Raw genomic sequence first — 26261 nt, 5'->3', positions numbered from 1 at the left:
TGGAAGGAAAAAATGAACGGCCCAACCTAGGAAGGTCAACGATACAAAGGAGGATATCCTAACCTAACACAAAGCATAAAGTGTCATGTTCAAGAGTGAGCTGCTAACACAACTAATTGGATTTCCAAATTTTCCCCCACCATTTCTGCAAGTACCCCAATCTTTTTTAATCGCAAGCTTGAATGTGATAGCATATGCTTGTATTGTAAGTTCATCTTTCGGACAAATCTAACCTAGTAAGTTTAACGAGCCCTAAGAAGGAGAAGCTCATGTTCTTCATGATGACGAAACTAATGTCGTTTAATATTTTAACGAGTCCAACAAAGGTGTAACAGGGTATCTTTTTCATGTTTAAAGAGTTTGAAAAAGACACGGAAAAGAAAACTCCACATGGTCCCTTTTTTTACATTTGTCTCTCAAGCCTGAAAAGGTAGAAAACGATACTAGAGAGAACCGCTTGACCATTTCAGTCAAAGAGTACATTTTTCGTAAATAGTGCATCCTAGCCTGAAAAAGAGGTAAACTTATACTAGGCACACGACGTTTCGCATCTGTTAACGAGTTCGAAACGACAAGGGCTCGACTATCTTTTCGCTTTTAAAAGGTCGGAAAAGAGCTTGAAAGAGGACCCCCCATTTTATTCTCTTTTACGAGTCAAAAGAGAAAAATACTTGGCAATCTTTTCAAAAAAATTTACGAGTCAGAAAAGAGCTTAAAGGTGACTCGTCCTGGAGGAATGAGTGGTATAAAGGGTAGCAAATGGTGGAACTGCTCAAAACATGTAATGGTCAAGATGTTGGCTAACAAAACCACTCATCGTTGCGGTCCCTCGGAAAAGGAATAACAACCAAGTGAAAGCATATGATCGGACAAAGAGATGGTGACGACTAAATGAAACAACCAAGGCTCATCTAGCATAAATTAGTTGAAAAACAACAATCACGAGATATAAAATGGGGATGGGTTCGTTTTTACCCAAGCTTGAACCATGGAGAACTCTTTTGGATTCGGTTTCATGTTTTCAAAAGCTTGAAACGAAAAACTATGCTTGCTATAAGTTCGCATGCCCCCAGCATAATGACTCAAATTGAGGTACATGCCCCCAAGCTTCATTTAAGTCAACTAAGTGGGTGGAATGAAGGTTCACTTTCAAGATCTTGGAAATATTCCACTGGGATTTTACAAGATCTTAATCAAAGACTCGATTTGGAAAAGGGAGTTGCTTCATTTTTTAATGAGGTTGACACAGTAAAAGAACTATCATCGATCCCTTGTTTCATTTTTTAACGAGCTTGACACAAGACAAAGAACTATGCTCACATTTATTGTTTCATTTTTTAACGAGGTTGATATAGGAAGAAACTATCCTCAGACTCCTTGATTCATTTTTTAACGAGCTTGACACAAGACAAGAAACTATGCTCTGACGTCTTTTCATGACCCATAAGAGAACATGGCTCCCAAGAGGTCTTCACTAGACGGAAGAACCATGCTCTGGGAGGAATACATGTCAATTGGTACCATAGACAGATCGAGTTCCAATGCCCCCAGTACATAATGTACTATACCATCTATGTGATCATCAGCAGATGTGGAGATGGAATGAGTAGCCACATAATTGACCTGTGGCGGGGAAGGTACGGCTTGCAAAAAAGAGTTGATAGGGGATGATGGTTGCAAAGGAGGCGCCTGGTGACCAATGAATGACAATTGATCAATGGTCATAATTCTCCCTTCGTGCGGAAAACAAACCACACAGAAAAGTGAAGAAACAAGAGCTCCCATGACATAAACATTATTGCGTCCAAGGAGAAGATTGAAATCTAAGGGACCTTGGACTACCATCACGTCTATATAGATGGTCTTTCCTCCCAAAGTACTAGGTAACATTAGAAGGACCCCCAAGGGTTGACTAGTTCTTCTATTGAAAGCCAATAGATTCTGAGTGACAGGCACAAGCTGTGGGGAGCCCAAATCTTTCCAAGTAGTAGAAGATGTAGAAATTCTATAAATTCTCTACAAATCTACTTCTAAGACCATGTAGAAAATATGACTGTAGATTAACCCGATAATGCAATATAACCAAAGCAAAATATTATAATCTACTTCTACTATCAATTTGCGGAAGCTTAAAGATCGAGCTGAATCAGAGCTGAACACATATAACCATAAGAAGAAGAATCAATACACATGAAACACAAAAAATACTCAAGGGAAAGCCTCAGCTAAAAACCCCACTATATGTATTATCATACAAGGTGGAAATACATTAGAATTATACAAAGCTTTAGCTCTCACTGCTAGTCATCTCTCAGTACAATCCTCTTGGATGCTCATAAGCAAACTTGGCTTCTCACAAGCCTTCCTCTCTACCCTCCAAGCTCCTATTTCCTTGTGCAGTTTCTCTTGGGTGATCCTCCTGTTACCAAGTGAAACACTGATCTCTCACACTGATCTCACACCTTGTCAGAACTGTGAAATCCTCAAGGAACCTTCCTTTGACTGCATGCATGAGTACCCTTTATAGGAAAACACATGCAACTAATAGTACGTTGTCCTTGAAATTTAGCTCAACTGGGTCTTTCTCAGAATAGAAATGTATGAGTTTCTGATGAGGGAATCTTCAATTAACTGGAGTACACTAGTTGAGTGCATGCATACATCAATTGACTAATAACTTAAATTAGTTCCTCAAACAGTTTGGAACTAATTTAACTCGACTTAACTCAGTAAACTGAGCTAACTAATTACAACTCAAATATAACTCAATATTATCTCTTTAATTAAGGGATAATCTCCTTAATTTAAGGGATAACTCTTGCATGACATCAGAAAGACTTCCAACTTGAATTTCTCCAACTAATTAATCCATAATGAATTAATTAATTAATTCCAAGCAGCTGATGAGACTAAATTCAATTTTAATTCAAGGAAAAATTAAAATTGGAATATTCTCGATTCTATTTTTATCATTTCTTGTTGCTATTTTCAACAGAAAACATGATACTGACAGACGCGCCTTCATCTAATATAGTGCCATGCACTACCATATTATAGGTCTGTATTGTGATTTGGAAAGGCACATAAGATGGGAGGTGGAAAGCAGTGAATGGAACCCAATCAAAAGAGACGACAGAACTACTTGATGGGGGTATCATATGATTGCCCCCATGCTCTACAGGAATAGGAGAAGGACTCTCCTGAACAACCGGGATAGGAGGGTCATTCTTCGATTCATGAGAATCTGAGGAGACGAGAAGAACATGAGCAGTATGATCACCATTCTCTCCCGGAACAGAGTGAATAACTGAAGGTGGAGCCAAGTCGACACTCTTTTTTACCAATGGTTGGTCGGGAACAGACACAAAAGAGTCATGCTTGGGAAGAGTAGGACGGTCAAGAGATGAATCCAAGTCAATCTCCTTACCAACTGGAAGAGGATCAGAAGAAAGCCTCTGATAGCCAACAGGGAGTTGGGTCTGAGGAGCTGTAAGGTTTTCCAAAACTTTGGACGCTTTATCCATAAGAGAACAAATGTGAAGAAGATGCTCACCTTCACATAACTTACAGGGGAATCTAATCTTTTCCTTATTCTTACCATCATTAGATGAAGTCGTAGCATCGACATGATCTCCAGAGGTCGACAGGGATGGTCGGTTTAGGTCTTGAGACCATACCTCTAATACTCTAGGAATGCCAGGACAATCTCGAAGGAGATGGTCACCCTTACACAGATTGCAAGGGAATCTAACTTTTCGTGGAGGATCAGAAGGTTTGTCTATAGAAGGTGCATTTGGAGTAACAGTCGCACGGTTGGCCTCTCGCTTATCTAACTTATTCTTCTTCGTCTTATTCTTCTTCTTCTTAGCCTCTTGGTTACTGGATTTCAAACTTTCACCAGGTGAAGTAGAAGAGGAGGGTGAAGAAATGGGGGAATAAGGTGAGGGGTCAACCTTAGAATCATCGTGACGTGATTTGAAAGAAGGAGACGTTTGGACAGGGGTTGGGATGCTTGAGACCACCAATGTAAGGCCTTCGCAACTCGGGCAGGCGAGCGACGGGCGCGCGGCACGGCGGGCGCACACGGGTGTGACGGGCGGGCGCCCCTTGGGCGACGAAGTGCGACGAACCTCCGAACTTGTGCGACGATAGCAAATGACACTTAAAATAAACTAAGTGTTCGACTCTCTTTTATATGCGATGCCTTATGGAGTTGGGCCGACTTGTGAAGGACACCCCTCCCAAAACTCACGCAGAATCTGTATAAGTAAGTGAGCCTAAAGCTCATTTGGAGCATCATCGCTCAAGCACTTCGCATATCTCTTCTACGCTTGGAGCAGGGGTAAAAGAGCGCAGTTAAGTGCGCATAACTCATGCGCTCAAGGAGGAAGTGCGCAGATTTACCGGAAGCAGTCGTAGGTTGACAGAGTGCGGTTTTGAGGTGATTGTGTGAAGAACTTAAAGGAGGAGTTCTTGGTGTCTTGGGTGAGCACCCTCCTACCGTATGAGGTTGGCACATGTATTGTAAAGGCTGTCTATGCCTTGGTTGTAAATTATTCTAAGTATAGACTTGGAGTTTTGCCAAGTATACTTGATGATGTATTATTAAAGAACTGTTATAATATATTATTGTTGGGCAGACTGTTCGGGAGTTGCCCCTCCCTTTATACTTGTGTGCAATTGTTGATGTTCTTGGTTAATTGCATTTGGATAATGAATGAGTATGGGCTTCATTAAGTATAAAGGATAAATGCATTTTACTTGGTTGCGAAACACAAACTAAGTAAGGACAAGTGAATTAGGCGTAGTCCATGTGCACGAGTATTGTTAAAAAGAAAGTGTTCGGTGGTGCCGCACCTCGTCGGCACGGTTGAAAGACTACCGTAGGCTTGGGGGCGTGACAGGTGGTATCAGAGCAAGGTTTGCTCGAGAAGACTTGGAAATTTGACAGTTGATGTTTGAGCAGGGTTGCTCGTGACAAGGTACTGCAGGTGAAGGAAACCGTTTCACACGAAGTGGAACAAGGGTTGGTTCTGATTGCAGGTAACTTGGTGAAGCTGTTGAATGGTTGAAACTAGATTGCAAAAGAGCAAGAAGTTGTTAGAGATGGCAACTGAATCTCAGGCTGGGTCTAGTCATACGATGAAGGATACTACTCTTGGGTTCATTGAAAAGGTGATTGAAAAGATGGAGGCTTTGGAGACTTCTTGGGATAAGAAGATGGACTTGCTTGCTAAAGAGCAAGAGACCAACTTGAAGACCAAGGAAGAGCTTGAAGAACTCCGAGTACAACATGATGAACTCCGAGCACAGTATGAGTACACTGATCTTATGTGTACACAACTTGAAGTAAGGGTCAAAGAGGTTGAAGAATCAAGGGATCAAGGTCTTGCAGAGATCGTGAACTTGAGGAAAACTCTTGACACAACCAATGATGAGATAGCGGTGTTGAAGAAGGCAGTGAGGCACAACTCAGGTGGAGGAGTACCTCATATGAAAGTCAAGGAACCGGAATCTTATGATGGCACAAGGAATGCAAAGACTCTTGGCAACTTTCTATGGGACATGGAGCAATATTTGGAACAGTTGGGTCTATCTGATGATGAGACAAAGGTCAAGGTAGCTGCTCAGTTCTTAACCAAGGATGCTAAGATGTGGTGGCGAAGGAGGTTAGATCAAATTGCCAATGGTAGTGTTGATGACATTTCTTCGTGGGATGACATGAAGAAGGCTTTGCAGACTCATTTCAGTCCTCAGGATGAAACATGGGAAGCAAGGACGAAGATCAAGTACATAAAACAAACCGGGAGCCTACAAGCATATCAGCAGGAGTTTGCAAGTGCAGCTCTGGAACTTCTTGACATGGCGGAGAGGGACAAGGTGTTTAACTTCATTATTGGGTTGAAGCCTTGGGCACGCAATGAAGTGAAGAGGCAGAAGATTAGGACACTTGAAGAAGCTTTTGCTGCTGTTGATAGGTTGGTGGAACATTATGATGAGACTTCTGATGATAGAAAGAAGAAGTTTGAGAAACCGAAAGATAAGAAGAAGGAAGATGCTTCAAAATCGGATGATAGTTCGAAGATGAAGAAGCCTTTGAAATGTTGGATTTGTGCTGGTCCACATACGGTGAAGAATTGTCCTTCTAAACCAAAGGTGGCTGCAATTGCACAATCTGATGGAAAGAATGAAGGTGCTTCTGTAGGGATGATGTAGATACTTGGTGCTTCTGCTACTACGGAGGTGGTCTCTAGGAGAGATCCTGAAAGGAACAGATTGGAGTATGTTCAGATGAAGGTTGGAGGTGCTGATGTACTCACTATGGTGGATAGTGGGGCTTCTCACAACTTCATGAGTGAAGATACTGCGAGAAGAATTGGACTGAAGTTTGTACCGGTAAAGGCACAAATGAAGACAGTGAATTCTCCTCTTATGGGGATTCTTGGTATAGCTGAGAAGGTGGACACTACACTTGGTGAATTGATCGGGAAGGTGGACTTCACTATAGCGGATTGATGACTATGAAGCTGTATTGGGGATGGAATTCATGAAACAATTTGAGGCTATGGTTGTACCACATTTGAGGAAACTCTACATTTATGATGGAAGGGAAGATGTACCCATTGGTGTTCCAACCATTGGTGTGACAAAACCTGATCAAAAATTAGGAGGAATGCAAATGGAGGATAAGGAGAAGAACAAGCAGTTGTCCACTGTTGAGGCAAAGCTTGTGGAGCAGTCATTGGTCATTAGATCACTTTCAGATAGCATCTTGGATTTGTCAAGAAGGCTAGAGCTGGTGGAGGATGATGATGATGATGTTGATGAGGTATATGTGAGGCCGAATATCCAGAAGGAAGACCGGGAGGCATATCTACAAAGGATGGAGGATCTTGATAGATGGATTGAGTTGATTAGTGAGGGAGAGCCTTCAGGCTCTGCTCCCTCTACATCTTCTTAGATGAAAAGAGAAGATGGGGCTCATTGTTAGCTGCTCATGGCAGTGAGTCCTTAAACATGTTGAGCAGGTATGATTGATGGTGCAGGGATGGCTTGGCATCAAGCATCATGACATGTTGCAGATGGATGGAGTCTCCATGGACCTGAGCATGGATTGTAGATTCTTGATGAGTCGAGGATGTGGCAGATGTTTGAGGAACAGCTGATGAGTACATGAGTATGTTCACTCTCATGGATTGGGCGTGATGGTTGGATTAGCTACCCAACTAGTTCAGACATGGGGTCGCGAAGTGTACAGAGATGTGTTGGCATTATGCTGGAGTATCATGACAGAGGTTCACATGATGACATATGGATCAAGATGACTACTGATATATTGTTGAGATGAGATGTTGACACATGGTTGAAATGTGTTAACACTTGTTGACATAACATGGGCAGTTTTGCACATGGTGATGATGATATGATGGAGTTTGACACATTGTTGCGGTGGACATGTAGCTTGAGTTGGAGGGATCAGCCTTCCATGGTGGGAGCAACATGGGGAGATTGTGACAAGGTGGTCATGGACATCTGATATATGACATACATTAGTATGGAGTATCTTGGTGACAGTTGGTTGCTAAGGTGGAGCATGATGGAGATGGGATTCTACATATGTTGCAGGGATGTTTGCCTTATGTGGAGGAGTTGACATCATGGTTGATGATGATCTTGGTGGAGAACTACCGGGATGGTATGTTGTCGAGGACGACAACGATTTCAGGTGGAGGAGGATGTAAGGCCTTCGCAACTCGGGCAGGCGAGCGACGGGCGCGCGGCACGGCGGGCGCACACGGGTGCGACGAGCGGGCGGACGTGCGACGGGCGAGCGCCCCTTGGGCGACGAAGTGCGACGAACCTCTGAACTTGTGCGATGATAAAATGCGACGATAGCAAGTGACACTTAAAATAAACTAAGTGTTCGACTCTCTTTTATATGCGATGCCTTATGGAGTTGGGCCGACTTGTGAAGGACACCCCTCCCAAAACTCACGCAGAATGTGTATAAGTAAGTGAGCCTAAAGCTCATTTGGAGCATCATCGCTCAAGCACTTCGCATATCTTTTCTACGCTTGGAGCAGGGGTAAAAGAGCGCAGTTAAGTGCGCATAACTCATGCGCTCAAAGAGGAAGTGCGCAGATTTACCGGAAGCAGTCGTAGGTTGACCGAGTGCGGTTTTGAGGTGATTGTGTGCAGAACTTAAAGGAGGAGTTCTTGGTGTCTCGAGTGAGCACCCTCCTACTGTATGAGGTTGGCACATGTATTGTAAAGGCTGTCTATGCCTTGGTTGTAAATTATTCTAAGTATAGACTTGGAGTTTTGCCAAGTATACTTGATGATGTATTATTGAAGAACTGTTATAATATATTATTGTTGGGCAGACTGTTCGGGAGTTGCCCCTCCCTTTACTTGTGTGCAATTGTTGATGTTCTTGGTTAATTGCATTTGGATAATGAATGAGTATGGGCTTCATTAAGTATAAAGGATAAATGCATTTTACTTGGTTGCGAAACACAAACTAAGTAAGGACAAGTGAATTAGGCATAGTCCATGTGTACGAGTATTGTTAAAAAGAAAGTGTTCGGTGGTGCCGCACCTCGCCGGCACGGTTGAAAGACTACCGTAGGCTTGGGGGCGTGACAACCAAGGTTGAAAACAACCAGATAGGTAGACCAATGGTTAGCCCAGGAAGGGAAAACATTGCCATATAAAGAGCATCAGTGTTTCCAAAAGAAGGAAAAGGACCAGGATTCCTGTCCGAGGGGAATCCTTGATTGGTGGACTATGGGAATTTTGCCATTAGAATCGAATTTTAAAGAAACACTAAGGAAGATAACTTTGGGTAGTTAATTTTAGAACACTGAAACAAAACTTTGCCTTTTCATGTTTTAAGAGTCGAGAAAAGGACAACAGGTGAATCTAGTCGCTTCAAAGTTAACGAGCTTGAAAGGACAAGTGCTCGATGATCGTTTCAAATTTAAAGAGTTAGTAAATATCAAAAATGACTACTTAGGGTATTCTAGGGAAAAGGATTACCAGGTAACTGTGAACTGCAGAATACCTCTCGGCGAACCAAGAAGTATGGGCAGGCAATCTCCCTGAATGTTGTGTTCAGGTATCGCGTTTACAAGGCAGCAGACTCGGCTTCCTACAGATAAAGGATTGCAGACTTAGTTGGGTCTCCCTTTATATACACAACGGTATGGGTAGCACAAGTCCGTACTAGTGTTGTCTAATGCCGAAGCAAATGACAACTGCTAGGTTTTAAAGACGCTAGAACATGTCTCTAGCTTAGACCACTAAATGTGAGAGTTAAGTTTCAATGTTTCCTTAGGTGAATTCGATAAATTTTAATGGTTGATATTGAATTAGGTTTCAATTACAAAGCCCCTACCGTTTTCATCTAACAAAACTCCTACATGCAGCTATATGAGAAAAGAGATCTTTGGCTTCGATGAAAGTTAACACTAATTGAGAGATAGAGAGCACACAATCAATGCAACAATCAAAGAATGAAAACTTTCACTTATGCATGTCCTAAATGCATTTAATCTTCCTATCAACAAAATAAGTTTCATTTCATTTCCATGCCTACGATGATGTCATTCTAACTTCTCAATAACGCTACTAATGCAATATTTTCGCTTAAGTAAACTAAAATGATGTTCTTCTTTTCATAAAATGCAAAATAAATCTTTCACATAAAGCACTTTAATGAAAATTTTCACAATTTTGAACAAACAAGCATCAATCAAATCCAAAGCATGATAAATGAAACTAAAAACAACTTCTTTCCTAAATCGAACCAACCAAACACATAAATGCTTCAATCTAGAAACCAAGCAATGTAATCTATGTTTGGAAAGAGAAAAGAGACACTCGAAATAAGAGAACAAACAAGTAAACAAATCGTCCTAGTCACTTCTAGGAGGAAGAAGAAAGTCTAAGGGTCAAGACACACTGGCATTGGGATGGGAGAAATTCCGATTTTTTTATTCGGAGACCAGAGTGACTTTTGGGCCAAAAGTAGCACTAATCGGCATGACCGACATGACTTTCAAGCTAAAACTAGCACTGATAGACTTGATCGACGTGACTATGTGGCCAAAAATAGCGTTGATTGAGGGATTCAGAGAAAAATAAATAAAAAAGAACTTCAAATAGGGCTAGACTTAACACATCAAAGGGTGGGCTAAACCAAGCAAGCACACAAACTAGGCTAAATGAAGCTCTCTAGTCAGGGAGAAGATGGTATAAACAGTGTACAAGGTAGAAATCATGAGAGCAAAACACACTAGCCAAAATCGTGGGTGAACCCTAATATTCACTTGCAGGCATCGACGCGACTGCCTAACTGACAACAAGTGCAAGAAGGGGGTCGTCGCAACTGTTTCTCAGCGTATTGTGCTGATCGGCGTGACTATCAGTGAATTAAGTGTGCTAAGCGAGGGAGCCAAGCCAAAAAAAAATTAAAGCTGGGACCATATCTGCTACTATGAATTTCAACCTTAGACCAGTAAGCAAAGGAAAATAAACAGAACAAGAGGGAAAAAGTGGAACTAGAAAAGTTCACACAAAATCATGAAATCACAAACAAGACAAACAGAAGGATTTGTTCCCCTGCGGAGTCGCCAATTTGTGGTGAAATAAAATTATGAGTGCAGACACAAACAATTCCTCTAGCCCGATAATGGGTCTAGCCACAACTGATACAGTCTATGGAAGATTTCCTTAGTTTAGAACCAATTAAGAGGGCCTACATCTTAGTACGTTTATCCCGTTTGATGATATCCTTGATTTCTCGCTTCAACTATCTCTTGTTTCCTTCTTCAAACACCTGAAAGAAGTAAACAAAAGAAAACAACAACCGTGATAATAAACAAATTGTAATTCAACTTACTTAACAATTCAAGAAACATTAAGCCAGGAACATGTAAGATGACAAATCATGTAGGAAATCAATCGATAATTGCATATATATTGAATCAAGAAGAGATTACAACCATTGTCTTGACGTTGTCGTTCTCCTCCGACAAAACTAAGTTCCCACGCACTTCTACTAGCATTCCATGATGGCCTCAGCAACAATAGTTTTAAGGCTCTTCCCTTTAGGCTTCACATTAAACCAAATTCACACTTCTCCCTCACACAACTAGAGAGATACAACTATGAATAGCTTGTTGTTTACTCCAAACTTAATTAGCACTAGCACACCAACATTAACACTAGCTTGTGCTTGAGAAAAATGGAGGTTTATATAGCATGAATGGATGGGAGATGGATCCTCTTCTCATGAGAGAAGATCTTATCTCTTGAGGTAGTTCCATCCTTATAGGGGAAAGGATCCCAAATTGACATCCTCGACCACATCCGGCCAAACCATTTACCAAACTTCCATTACAAAGCTTCTAGAGCTAGAAGCTTCAGCTCTTTATTTAAAAACTTTCCATAAGAGAACCGTTGTGACTGGGACAAAGCTAAGTCTCTCTAGTCGGCGCTAGGAATAGTGTTAATCCTTGCATATCAGCGCGATGGGGATAAGGGTCATTAGCACCAGTCTTGTAAACTAGGAAAAACAGAAGATTTTTGGGAAATGGTGCATAAGGGAATTATTCTACTCATGAAGAGGGACACAATGAGAGTTTCTTCATGAAGGGAAATCATGTAAGGTTCACTATAGGGTTCCTCCAGATCAAGGAACGGGGTACAAGGACAGTGACCAAATGCTTTATAGCAAGATGCTGCCAAATTAGGCCATGAAGAGTATGTAGATTACATGGTAAATTCTATTGGTGTCTTTGCACATGCCAACAAATGGTCAATAATGAATTTAAGAGATGTTATTAAACAACAAAAGGAAAAGATTGAGGCTCTTGAAGCCACGATTTAGCATCACAAATCTATTAGTGAATATGAACATCAATGAAAGATTGGTTCCTTCAACAATAACATCCAAAATAATTACAGGATCTAGACAAAAAAATTAAACAATATATCCTTAACTTCAGTAGAAATCTACATGAATGATTGCAAACATCTCAACAAAAAATTATCAAAACAAAATAACGCATATTATCCTTATGAACAAAATAAAAATAAGCTAGCCTTCTAGAAAACTTGGGATGCAAAGAAGAGAGATAAGGTGGAGAAAAGAAAAAATGGTTAAAAAAAAAAATCATTTTTAGGAGAAGTTCTTAAGAAAATCTACAATCTCATCCGATCCAAACTGAATCAAGGAGAGGTGATTCATTGGGAAAAAAAGAAAATATTTCAGCCCATCAATGTTGGGGTTGTGAGCAAGAACAGGTGTAAATAATTATCTCACAAATAAGATAAAATGAAGAGAATTCACTTCAAGGAGTTGATATAGTGGAGGACATGGACAAAAGCTTTCACTGGATTTATGTAGCATTGGACAATAAGTAGATTGATCACCATTCTCACATGATCGAAGTTAAAGGTAAGATAAACAATTATCCCATTTCCATTTTAATTGATTATGGAGCTAGCCATAGTCATATTGATCCTAAATTTGTTGAAAAAATCATTTGAATAAAACCAAGCATTGTAGGACTACATGTTCAACTAGCTACAGGGGCTAAGAGAAGAATCACTAAATTAGTGAAATATTGTCAAATTGACATGAATGATTTGAGTACAATTGTTGATTTAAACAATATACCTTTTAGTTCATATGATTTCCTAATTGGTATGGATTTGTTGTACAAGAACCATGCTATCCTAAACTACTATAATAAGGGCTTCACTTTCCTTGATGAAGAAGGGAAGTAAAGACAATTGCAAGGGATTCCAAGGTATGTCCCTATTAGGGAAATATTAGCCATGCAATTGAAGAAGAATTTTATAAAATGGTGCCAAGTTTATGCCACCCATATGGAAAAGGTAACCAAGGACAAGGTATCAGTAATTGAAGATCATCTGGTACTTAGTAAAGAATTTGAAGATGTATTTGTTGAGATTCTAGGTTCACCACCTAAAAGGGATATTGATTTTACTATAGATTTAGACCTAGAGTTCCCCTAGTGTCTAAAACATCATACATGATGAGCGCACCAAAGCTTAAGGAATTTCAAATGTAATTGGAAAAACTTTTAAAGAAGGGACACATATACCCAATTGTGTCACATTGGGGTGCCTCAATGCTCTTTGTTAAAAAGAAAGATGGAACGCTAAATTTATGTATAGATTTAAGGCAACTAAACAAGGTATGAGGAACAAGTATCATTTATTAAGGGTAGATGAAATGATTGATCCATTGAGGGGAGCTAAGGTGTTGTCAAATCTTAAACTAATGTCAAGGTATCATCATGTGAGAATTAATGAGGAAAACATATGCAAGGCAACATTTAGAACTCAATACGAACATTAGGAGTTTATGGTGGTGCCATTTGGGATATCCAATGCACTAGGTGTTTTTATGTGTCATATGAATTCCATTATCCAAAATTATTTGGACAAATTTGTTATTGTATTTTTGGATGACATATAGGTGTACTCAAAATATAAATAAGAGCACGAGAAACATTTGAGAATGGCGTTAAAAGTACTCAGAGAGCATCAACTTTGTTCCAAGCTAAGTAAATGTTCATTTTATCAAAATCAAATTCATTATTTGGGTCATATCATCTCAGAGGAAGGGATCACAATGGACCCAAATAAAATCAAAGAAATCATAGAGTTTTCAACACCCAAAAAAGTAACATAGGTCAAATTCTTCATGGGTTTAGAAGGCTACCATTGGAGATTTACTGAGATATTCTAAAAAATAGTACATCCTATTACTTCTTTGCAAAATAAGGGTGTAAAATTTGAGTGGTCTAAAAAAAAGTGAAAAGTAATTTCAACATGTGAAAATGTTATTAACAAGTGCCCCAATATTAACGATAGTTCATCCAAATGAATAATTGTGTGCATTGATGGATGCAAGAAAGGGCTTGGAGGAATACTCGTGCAAAATGGGTACATAATATGTTATGAGTCAAGGGAGATGAAGGAACATAAAAGGAATTATGTCACATGATTTGGAGTTGAAATCTATAATTCATTCCTTAAAAGATATGGAGGCATTACCTTCTAGAAAAAACATTCAAATTGAGAATAGACCACAGTGGTATGAAGCATTTGTTTGGATAACCAACTTTGAACGTCAGACAAATTCGATGGATGGAATTTTTGGCTAATAATGATTTTGAAATCAAGCATATAAAAGGCAAATAAAATAAGGTGGTTGATGAACTCAGTAGAAGATTGCATAGTATGATTGCTACAACCATAAGTACAAATATATTTGATTTAAAAATCAGAATTTTAAAGGTTGAAAAATTAGATCAACAATATATGAAATTAAAGGAAGAGATATAACAAGGTAATCTATAGTCAAAGTATAGGAATTGTGAACTTTAAAAACATGGAATCCTCATGTACAAAGAAAAAATTTATATGCCAAATTCTCAATGGTTGAAAGGTATAGTGTTCACTGAGATGCACAAGGTACCTTATGCTAGACATCTAGGGTACCAAAAGGAAATTTTGGAAATCAAGAAACAATACTTTTCACCAAGTATGAAAAAGGAAGTTGTTTTTAATATAGTCTAGTGTTTAGAGTGCCCAAAAGTTAAGGATGAACATAGAAATCTAGCCGGATTTATATAGTGAATGTCTATTCCTAAGTGGAAATAGGAAAATGTTTCTATTAATTTTATTATAAATTCACCAAAGATTGCGAGGCAAAATTACTCCATCATAGTAGTGGCAGATAAACTCAATAAATATTCCCATTTTTTTCCATTAAATTCCACACATAAGGCAACAATATTGTTGAAATATATATGAAGGAAATTTCCAAGTTGCATGGAGTACCTAAGGCAATTATTTCTGACAAAGATCCCAAGTTTACATCAATATTTTGGAAAGGATTATTCAAGGAACTTGGAAGCAATTTGAGCTTCAATACAATATATCATATAGAGTTAGATGGACAAACAAAAAGGGTCAATCAAGTGATTAAAGAAATCTTGAGGAAATATGTGATGGATTAACCATCAAAACGGGAAGAGTATTTGCACTAGGTGGAATTTGCATATAACAATGGGTGTCAAGCATGTTTGAAGATGAGACCATTTAAGGCCTTGTATGGTAGGAAATGTAATACACATGTGAGTTGGGACAACCTAGTGGACGTGGCCATTCTTGGGCTAAATTTTCTTAAAGAAATGGAAGACCAAGTGGTGAAAATCAAACAAAACTTGAAATTTGCCTAGGATAGGTAGAAAAGATATGAAAATAAGAACATGAAAAACAAGTAATTATGGGTTGGTGACCATGTTTTCCTAAAATGAAATGCCAAGAAAAATTCGCTAAAGTTGGTAAATACTCAAAGTTGGCAACTAGATTTTGTGAGCCATTTGAGATCTTGGAGAGGATTTTCCTAGTTGTGTATAGGATTGCATTGCTAGTATCCATGCATGTCCTTAATGTGTTTCATATTTCATTACTTAAAAAGTATGTTACTAAAGATAATTATATAATTTACAAGAATAATATTTAGTTAGAGCCTAAGGGGTACTTTGAAGTTTAGCCAGTGGATTTTTGGACAAGAAGTTCAAGGTGCTCTGAAATTGAGACATTGCCTTAGTAAAGGTGTTATGGACACATTTCAGACCTGAAGATTCTACATGGGAACATGAGGACATCATGAGGGAGGAGTACCCACATATTTTTAAATAATTTTGATTATAAGGGGGAGGGGAATGTAGTACCCCAAGGATACCCCTATGTGTATTGTACATATCATATTTAGGCTAGTAAAGAAATATTTTGGGGCATATGTGCCCATGTATATATGTGTTTAGGAGGTGTGCCTATGTTATATGTTTTGAGGCTGGAGTGCTTATGTGATTCTAAGTTAATGAGCTTATGTTCTAAAAGGCCAATGAGCCTAGATTTGTAAATATGTAATCACATGCATATTAATAAAATATACCATTGTTGCAGACCTAGTCAAACAAGAGAGTATGGGGGGCTAAGACACTACAAGTGGGAATGATGGGTTAATGGATAAGAGATGAGGAGCTTAAGCCTAAGAAGTTAACCCATTGTTAAAGCATGCATAAAGTCAAAATGACATGCTTATCCTAATTCCATAAAGTGACTTCATGAAGTGCCACTTGTCAAAAAACAAACATGCATATAAAGGGGGAATTTTAGTGTTGATTTGGGAGTATTTTCTGATCATTATGCTCTAAGAGGAAGCTTGGTTGATTACTAAACTTTTGAATGGAGGAATAAGGGTATGGCCCCATGATTTTATTACCCCATTAATATTAGGTCGATTCGGGTATGGGGATAGGTTTCACCAATGTGAGGCTAGTAAGGTACGTGGAGACTCCTAATTTATATTAGAACTCCTAGAAGCCACAAGGCTCTGATACATCCATGGTTGGGTTAATTTGGGAACCCTAGAAGGGTAATGGCATACCCTGATGCATTATGGGTGCAAGGAAGAGGGTGCAATACCTTAGGTTGTGTAGTTTGACGAGGGATGAGATATTGTTGGTAGGAGGATGTTGCAGTCAATTACCTTAGTCTATTATTATGTTTGCCTAATTGTGACCGTAGTTGGCTTAGGTAGCCCCTTTTCCTCAGTGGAGTCATAAACCCAACTTGTGGGTTACCCACTATTAAGAGATTATGAGCAACACAGTCTATGGTTGGGTGGAATGTCTGGGGTCTAAAACCAATCAATGATTTCTTTATAAGATAAGTGTTTATTGTTATGTTATGTATTTTTATTGTGATTATTTTATGTATCTTTACATGTTGCATGCATTTAGCAAATTATGTACATATGAGCATTGCACGATAAAATGAATTATACATGCATGATAGATGTTGCAAGAATAGAGTTAAAGGGGAATTTTTCATAAAATCGGGTTAGAAAGGTAATCATATGGCCTAGTGAGTGATAGGGGGTGGTACACATGGTATCATGGTCCCTCTCTGCACTCCTACCACAATTAGTTGTTTGGTCTCTTCATTAATTAAAATAAAATACGTATACAATTTTTTTTTTATCCAATTCAACTTGACAAGGTAACAAAATATCCATGCTAAAATAAACAATGCTAAACATAATTAATTACAATTTAAGCAAAGTTTCAACATGGGAGAATTACATGTTACATGAGTGTAGAGTTATGAAACTATAAAATGTTCCCAAGGTTGTAAACAAAAAGTCCCCTTCTCTTTATAATTCAATTCAAGATTTTTCTATAAGCCTTATCATAAACCTTATCATAAACCATGGATTCATTCCATGAGTTCAATTGACATGAGAACATATACAACAAAATAAATATTCAACACATCTAAAATTGATGTTTGTCTAGCCAACCAACCAAGGTTGACTGATTTCCACCCAACCATAGGCATAGATGCATATGTTTTTCTATCGCTAACTACCCTGTAACAAAACCACGATACCACTAGGTTGAATTTAGGGAACTCTCAACAATTAAGAGCATATGGTAACCTATTAGAAAATTAAGGGTCTAACTTCTCAAATGGGTAGTCTCATAAGAAACTTTGCACTAGTTGTTAGGGATCCCACAAAGTCGGGTTCCCTTGTTGTTGGCTCAACAACGGATAAGAGCAAGATTTTTTCACTATCATGTAATCCCTTGAGTAGCTTCTCTTCCACTACATTCATGCACTTTGAACAAGGCCCTAAATCAAAACAGTAAATTCCATCAATCTCAAGAAGTCTCCCCATGCATATTCGAGTTTGAACCAAGGAATTTTCTATTAGTTTAACAGTCATCTTGAATCAACTCACATCCCATCTCTCACTTGAATTATTCTCTACATGTAACACTCATTTCTTTCTCGTGTACATAACCCATCTCTCTTATTCAAGCACCCACATGTGTAGGTCTCCTTCCCACTTAATTTCTCCCCCATCTACCATTTAATCTGTCTCCTTCAATTGTGGGTAAAATTTCTAAGGACATGGGATAAATTTCTAGGGGTGATTTGATCACTTGTGATATTCCCACTTAGCAACTATTGCTACGTGAGAATATAATTTTGCCCAATTTTTCACATTTTCGGTCCAACTTAGGAGATTCAGTGGGTTGGAGGAGCCCACTTCCAATTTTTGGTTAAGGAAGGCACCCACACAAGGGAAAAAGGGAAAATCGAACTCTTAGTGGAATATAAATAGAAGAGACTCACATCAGTTTGGCGATTTTGACAATTTGACAATTACTTGCACCTAGCACGCTTGAGTTGTTGAGCCAAGTCTGCGCCCGAGATTCTCAAGAGAGTTTCTCACCCCTTTCTTCAGTGTAATTCGAGTTGTTAGCCCAAGGAGGGAACTCAATTTCCTTATGAACTCGTTCAACATTATCTTCAAGAAATTCGTGGTTTTCCATGTTGCTCCCTGGCCGTAGGGGAGGAGTACGGTTTTCTTTGGAGGGGCCAACAAAGAGCAAAATCCTTGTTGTGGATTCCAAGGAAGTCTTGCATCATAATTTGTTGGAGATTTTGGGGGAAAGATCAACAAAACTATGAGGAGCCTAGTTGTATAGCAGTGTGATCATCTTTGGTGACTACGTGGGCCTGCGTAGGAGTAGTTTCAAGGTGCATGTGGGAGCTAAGGAGGTGACCACTAAGAGCTGATTTGAGCTGGGGATTTTGGGAGATATCCAGAGGAGTGAACCCCTAGTTTTTTGCATTGTTTGGAGAGATGGAGCAGTGATTTTTCTAGGAGGGCTGAAATTCCCAGCCAATTGAGGAGCACGATGAAATTGGGGTCTATTTCAAGGGTCGAAAGTAGGAAAAAATATTTTGGGTTTTGGTGGGTTATTTGAGAGGTGTAGGGGTTAATTTCCCAGAATTTTCTGAGCACTAGAAGTGGGTTAAATAACAGATCTTTTGCAGTAGAAAGTGGAGTTCCACTAGGGTTGTGCAAGGCATAGCTGAAGCCACACGTTCCATCATATGGGCATTTCACTTTTCCACCTAGGGCTTGTCTAGCTTGCCTTTTTGGGAAGCCCAAGTGCACTCATACCAAAACCCCATTGTACTATTGTTCTATATAATAAAATGGCTCAATTGGGTGATATTTTTGGTGGAAATATGGATGTTCATTTACATGTTTGAATTTCAATGTTTGCATGTTCTTATTTTCTTTGTTTATCGTTGTATTTCCTAAATAGGAATATTATAGTGGTATCAGAGCTCGAATCTTGGCTAAACCATGGGGATTTTCCTATGACCTTGGAGGATTACACCAAACACTGAGACTCCAAAACGGACCTTGGTGGAAGTGAATATGGGATATTCAAAGAGTAAAGAGGAGATAACATTTGAGAACCTCTCGTGGGGTGTAAACAATTTGACTAGAGGATAGAAGGAGATGTTAAATGAAATCAAGCAGTAAAATCAAGATAAGAGCTTGCATCAAGACTTTCTATTTGGGGAAACTTTAGGGGAATCTCATAAGTATGACCACATTCCCTAACGAGGGCATAACGCCTCAAGATTTGGACGAGGTGTTCAAGATCTTGAAGGGGCAACAGTTCTATTTGAAGTTGTCCAAGTGTGATTTTTGGCTCACAAAGATGCTCTACTTGGATCACATCATTGGAGAAGATGTGGTGATGTCGCACCAGGAGAAGATCAGGGCCATTTTGGACTAGCCAACACCCAAGAGTATGATGGAGCTACAGGTATTTTTGGGCATTTGCACCTACTATAGGAAGCTTGTGAAGGGGTTTTCGTTGTTGGAATCATCCTTCACTGACTTTGACCAAGAAAGGTACATTTTAGTGGATAGATGGGGTTCAGGAGGCCTTTGAGCATCTCAAATAGGTTATGAGCAATTCTCCGGTGTTGGCACTTCTAGATTTCACATAGCCCTTCGTGCTCGAGTGTGATACATCAGGGAAGGGCGTAGGGGTGTTCCTAATGCAAGGGGACACTTGATTGCTTTTGAGAGCCGAAAGCTACTTCCCCATGAGTGGTACTCAATTTACGAAAAAGAGATGCTTACCATCATGCATGCGTGGCCAAGTTTATACAGTACCTCGTGGGAAACAAGTTTCGGGTGAAGACAGATCACAACAGCGTCAAATTATTTCTAGAGCAGTAACAGGTGCAGGAGAGGCAACAAAAATGGTTGAGCAAGATCCAGGCATACAATTTTGACATTGAATATGTCAAGGGGTCGAAAAATGTGGTGGAAGATGCATTGTCTAAGAGGCCGACCACTAGTTCACTTATGATTCTTGCATCAAATTAGAGGGCATAGTCACTGGTGGGTATTCCAAGGACCTCCATGCATGTGATGTTCTAGATGGTATAGATACAAATGACTGGTACAGGATGATGAACAAGTTAATCTACTATAAGGACCAAATTTATGTGGTTCCCAACTCCCAATTGAGGGAGAAGATTATACAGGGCACCCATGATTCACAATTGGCAGGACACCAAGGGTTCACCAAGACATAAAGGGCTATCAAGGAGCGTTTTTCATGGAAGGGCCTCAAGGGTGATGTTTTGAGGCACATTGAAGAGTGTGACACATGACAGAAGAACAAGGGTGAGCAAACACACGCTATTGGGCTATTGCAGCGTCTTCTTATCCTTGAGAGGAAGTGGGAGAGTATTTCAATGGATTTAATCACGGTGTATTGCAAGGACTGCATCTATGTGGTGGTCGACAAGTTGACCAGGTTTTCCCACTTCTTTTCCATTTCATCTCAATCCTCTCCCACTTCTTTTCAATTTCATCTCAATGCTCAGCGTCACAAGTAGCTAAACTTTTCTTTAGGGAGGTTTCAACTTCACGGCCTTCCCAAGTCCATTGTTAGCAACTAGGACAATAGATTTATGGATTTATAGATTTATTAGACTCATGATATTGAAAACCAATGGTATTGATCCATAATATTCACATGGAATGTAGCCTATTTAAAGGAATAAATCAAACCAGCATAGATCCATCTTTTCTTTACTTTGGATCTACTGACTTTGAATAAATCAAACCAGCGTACATCCATCTTTACTCTAGATCTACTAATTTTGAATAAATCAAACCAGCATAGATCCATCTTTGGATCTACTAACTTTGAATAAATCAAACCAGCATAGATCCATCTTTAGTCTGAATCTACTAAGCACCAAGAAAAAACCAGCATAGATCCATCTTTACTCTGGATCAATTAAGCAACAAAAATGATCAAATATCTTAATATGCCGACTAGCATAAAGTGAAAAAAGTTGATCCCTCCCAACACATAAAAATTAATCTATCACATAAAAATTAATCTATCTTAGTTATATTTCAATTGAATTTAAAATATTTTGATTAAATTTAGAATATAATTATATTTCAATTGAATGTAGAATAAATAATTGATTGAATGTAGAATAGATAATTGAGAAGTTGAATTTAAAATATTTTGATTAAATTTAGAATATGATTATATTTCAATTGAATGTAGAATAAATAATTGATTGAATGTAGAATAGATAATTGAGAAGATTTAATGATAATTCATTTGTGATCCGTCTTTGCAAGATTCCAAATCATATGCCACATCAAACGTTTTAAATTCCAAATCATATACCACATCAAAGTACAACTGCACCAAATAATTCGTCCTAAACCTAAACAGCAATTTATTCGTATCTCAATTTCAAAGAGAATTCATAGATTTTCTGAAGAAAATGCCTTCTACTTTTTAAAATCCCAAACCCAAATATGAGAAAAACAAATTGCTATCTGAAAAAAATGCCTTCTACTTTTTAAAAAACCCAAACCCAAATACGAGAAAACAAATTGCTATCTGAACAAAATGCCTTCTACTTTTTAAAAAAACCCAAACCCAAATACGAGAAAACAAATTGCTATCTGAACAAAATGCCTTCTACTTTTTAAAAAACCCAAACCCAAATACGAGAAAACAAATTGCTATGGAGCCAGCTCTCTGACTGATACAGCCTTGATGGACTAATTGATGGACTGAACTAAAAATAAATATACTTTATAAGTTTCCTTTCCTAAACCTCGACAGCATTTGACTCGTATCTAACAACCAATCATAAAACCTTCATGAAAAGGAAAATGGAAAATAAGTATATTTAAGTTTCTTTCCTAAAGCTAAATGTTGCTAATCATCATTTTACTTTTACTCGTATCTAAAAGCCAATCATAAAGCCTTGATTAAAAAGAAAATGGAAAATAAGTATATTTAAGTTTCTTTCCTAAAGCTAAACTGCATTTTAGTCGTAGCCAATGATAAAATGTTGCTAGGCATTTGCTATTTGTACACCTACCAGCAATAGCAACGCATTTGCTATTTGTAAACCCACCAGCATTTTACTCATATCTAACAGCCAATAATAAAATGTTGCTAGGCATTTGCTATTTGCTATTTGTACACAACCAGCATATAAAACGATTTGTACACCTACCAGCAGCATTTTACCAGCATTTTACTCATATCTAACAGCCAATAATAAAATGTTGCTCGGCATTTGCTATTTGTGCGCTACCAACATATAAAACGCTATTTGTACGCTACCAACATATAAAACTCACTCAAGGCAAAACCGCATTTTACTACTGAAATGCCACTCGAAGCATTTGCTATTTGTACACGACCAGCTTGAACATACACCCGACGCAATGCTTCAGTTTATCATTTGCTTCAATTCGACCATGAGTTGGATCTTATCTCGTAACTGTCAAATTGGAGGCAACAGGGATCAAAGTAAACAGTCAGATTAAGACTGGACAGAAATGGATGGAAGGGGTATACGGATAACCCCAGGTGGTAGATTCCAAGTTGAACCAAGGGAACTCAGAATAAATAGATAAAACCAAATGGAATATGGTGATGGAGAGTTTTAGCCCTATGTTAGATTAAGGGGCCCAAAGGGCTACAAAATGGACTTCACTGAGAAACATGGAGGTACTCAAAAGCCTAGGTTTACGTGATGGGGTCAAGAAATAAGTGGTTCAAAGTCAGCATAATGCATTATCCCTGTTAACATAACGATTCTCCCGGAGACACAATGTCAAAGTAAAGAGAGTGATGCTAGACCTGGACAACTACCTGAAAGGTATTCCCATGAGAGTATAAAGGTTGTCAAGAAACAAAGGCAGAGTTGTCTTTAGACTGAAGGAAAGGCTCAAAAAGGTTTAGGGTGGGGAGATAATAGGCACGGATATAGTTTTAGACTGCACAGAAAACCCTATCACTGTGTTTGGATGGAAGAAAGGTGGGTGAAAGTTCACGGATAGCCCATATTCCATGTTTTACTTCAAAAAAGCTATCACTGTACCACTGTGTTTGGATGGAAGAAAGGTGGGTGAAAGTTCACGGATAGCCCAAATTCCATGTTTTACTTCAAAAAAGCTATCACTGTGTTTGGATGGAAGAAAAGTTGGGTGAAAGTTCACGGGTAGCCCAAATTCCATGTTTAATTCAAGGGTAGCTCTGCGTCGAGTTCTGATCTGCTAAGGATGGGACAGAAATTCAGAGCAGGTTATGGGGCCCTTCAGATGTTATTCTGAAAAACAATGGCATGCACAGTTCGTTAAGGTCGAAGTGAATCGCTCCTCAAAAGATGTGGGTAACAGGTGATGTGGGGAATGGCAAAGCTTCCTACGTAACCAGGAGAAGAGATATTCATGAAAATTTGGGGAATGGCCTTGACAAATATATAGCCTTAGCCTTTGGAATAGAGTATCACATGACATACTGTCAATGAATAGCTATGCATTAAATCATATACATGTAAGACCACAACAGTACTTTAAACTCTTAACGTTCTCGCTAATCCATTTTTAAGGCATTCACTACGAAATATTTCGTATGAACAATACTGTACAAACCAATTAAATTAAAGCAGATTAACCAAAAAGAATCTTCTACATTTTGAAAAGATACTAGATCTTCCTTGAACCAAGACGAAAAAAAGGAGATTTAGGGCCTGCATTTTTCTGCAGGCTGGATAAATAAAATGCATGCTTACGAGTCTGATAACAGAAATAGATTCTCAAATTCTTCTATTGCCTACACAAGAAAATTAAAGAAACAATACTCACCAAAGGAGAAATTTTATCCAAAATAAATAAAAAATTTCAAAACATATATTGCCTATACAAGAAAATTAGAGAAACAATATTCACCAAACGAGAAATTTTGTCCAAAATAAATGAAAATTTTCAAAACATATGTCGCCTATTGAGATGCACTAAAAAAGTGAGAAAAACCAATTTCCAACCGAATAAATATGTTCATACAAGCGACAAGTAGCTCATCGTGTAGGATGATTCCATAGAAGTTCCAGAAGTATCTATGGAAGAATATACATCTACATCATTAGTCAAGCAAAAGAAACTCTGCCAGACTAATCTAAGCTACCGCAAAACAATAAACATGAATATGGATATATTATTTATTGCACAAATATCTATGCCAGAAGTGTACCATCTCGTTCCATCACAGACCCCACAGATCTCCTGAACACCACCTATGTCATCTGGAATCAGGAAGCAGTATGCATTTCAGCATGCTTAGTTTCTTCCAAGCCCCTTTCTAAGGCTTTCCTGATTTTCTCAACTGGAACCAACGGGAGAAAATCTGCAACGCGATAATGCCTTTCAGCAAGATAGACAACAGTATGATTATATTTATCCGTCCAATATGTAGCAGTTGGAATTAGGATATGAACAAGCTGGGGAAACATGGGAAGCTGAAGCAATTTGTGATAAGCAAACAGAGCCCATTTTTGTGCAGCAGGTTCATGTTTGGCGTAAAGATCCTTGGCAGTTGGCTCATACTTGGTATACAAGCTCCTTGCTGTTTCATTTGCAGTTTCAATTATACCGCTCCTTTGTATTTCACTTATGACAGATCTCGCAACATCAGGTGCTTGTTTTGCCATATCATATACCTCGCATGTTCTGTGCTTCACTGTTGGTGGCACAAATTCATCTACTTTGCCAATCGTGTCATCAACCTAGTAAGCACAACACCCTTTACTATTAAAAAGGATTACAGTTCAGATGCCTTTCTATATTGGTAAGATCCATTCAAACTTTGAATAGAGCAGCAATTTTGATGTGCAGTACCAGTATACAAACCCTTGATAGGATCTTGTAGCTAAAAAAAACTAATATACTGAAAATAATCCAGAGATGTAAACAAAATTATACCAATAGATCTGAGTAGAGTATATACCGAATATGAAAAACATTCGGACGACTAGCAAGATACTTTTATAAGTTGTATCCCACAAAAGACGAAGAATAAAATGAGGCTGCCCCATGAGACTCTTTGGACGACACACGATTATACATCAGAGCGTATTAAAACCCTGCGCGGCTCTGCCAGAGCTCCGAAGAAAAAACCCTAACAGTAAGACTTGTAACGGGGATAACAATGCATACCTTTCGATCAAGGAAATGAAGAAGCTGAAGGGGTTTTCCATCAAATTTGAGATAGACAGGGCCAACCACGGTCTTCACGGTCTGCTCCACTGTATCGACGCCGGGCTTCAGAGGTCCTGCGTTCTCCTTGGCATAATCGTATAAATTAGAAAGGAAAACGGTTGCCCTCAACACGGCAATTTGGAAAATGCCCAAATATTTGAGCCTCGCCTCCTCTTGAACCTGCATTGATCATCACGCTTAACATTCAAAAAAAATATAGCATACTATTCAAATGAAAAGTAAAAGCAATTCCGAAACTCGTTTCAAATCTCCATCACTGATAATGGCGATCAAAAGAATCTGCGGCATACCTGCTTCGCCTCTACCTCTGTATCTTCCACTGCCATTATTTATGATCGGAGGAGCGCACACAAACCCTATTGTATGATAATATTTCAGAGAACTAGGTCAAACCCTACAGTCAGATCTACTTCCTGTGACTGCCAACGAAAACGTTGAGAAATTGCAACAAAATAAAGAACACAGAATTCCCTTTGAGGATTGGTAGAAGCGGCGTCATATCTTATTTATACAAATTGTTCTCTACCACTGTTCCTCCTACCGACCCTCCAGCGCAACTTAAAATGTATACGTGTCAAATACTTGAAATGTATACATGTCATGTGCTGCCATCAACGGGGTGACATTCGAGAGAATTCCCTAAATCATGCAATTTGAAATATCTAGCTGTTGGACAAGCAGTTGGGGGATTGGGGCAAAAGAATAA

The 26261-nt window shown here is 38.8% G+C and overlaps 1 protein-coding gene across 1 annotated transcript; it reads right to left on the bottom strand.

Moving 5' to 3' along the window:
- Positions 1–24295: 24295 nt before the first annotated feature.
- LOC149251362 (stress-related protein-like) lies at positions 24296–26046 on the bottom strand. The gene is made up of 3 exons (XM_089459373.1): positions 25846–26046; positions 25493–25714; positions 24296–25062 (listed from the first exon to the last, which is right to left on the bottom strand). Exons 1-3 carry the CDS (start codon positions 25879–25881, stop codon positions 24589–24591), a joined length of 732 nt encoding a protein of 243 aa, XP_089315499.1. The 5' UTR covers positions 25882–26046; the 3' UTR covers positions 24296–24588.
- Between the last annotated feature and the right edge of the window lie 215 nt (positions 26047–26261).

The sequence above is a fragment of the Pinus tabuliformis genome, chromosome 7 (assembly GCF_031772625.1).
Source record: "Pinus tabuliformis cultivar Carrire ecotype Pingquan chromosome 7, CPIR1, whole genome shotgun sequence".
NCBI lineage: Eukaryota > Viridiplantae > Streptophyta > Pinopsida > Pinales > Pinaceae > Pinus > Pinus tabuliformis.
Note: the sequence above shows the minus strand (reverse complement) of the source record. Positions and strands in the feature narration are given on the sequence as shown.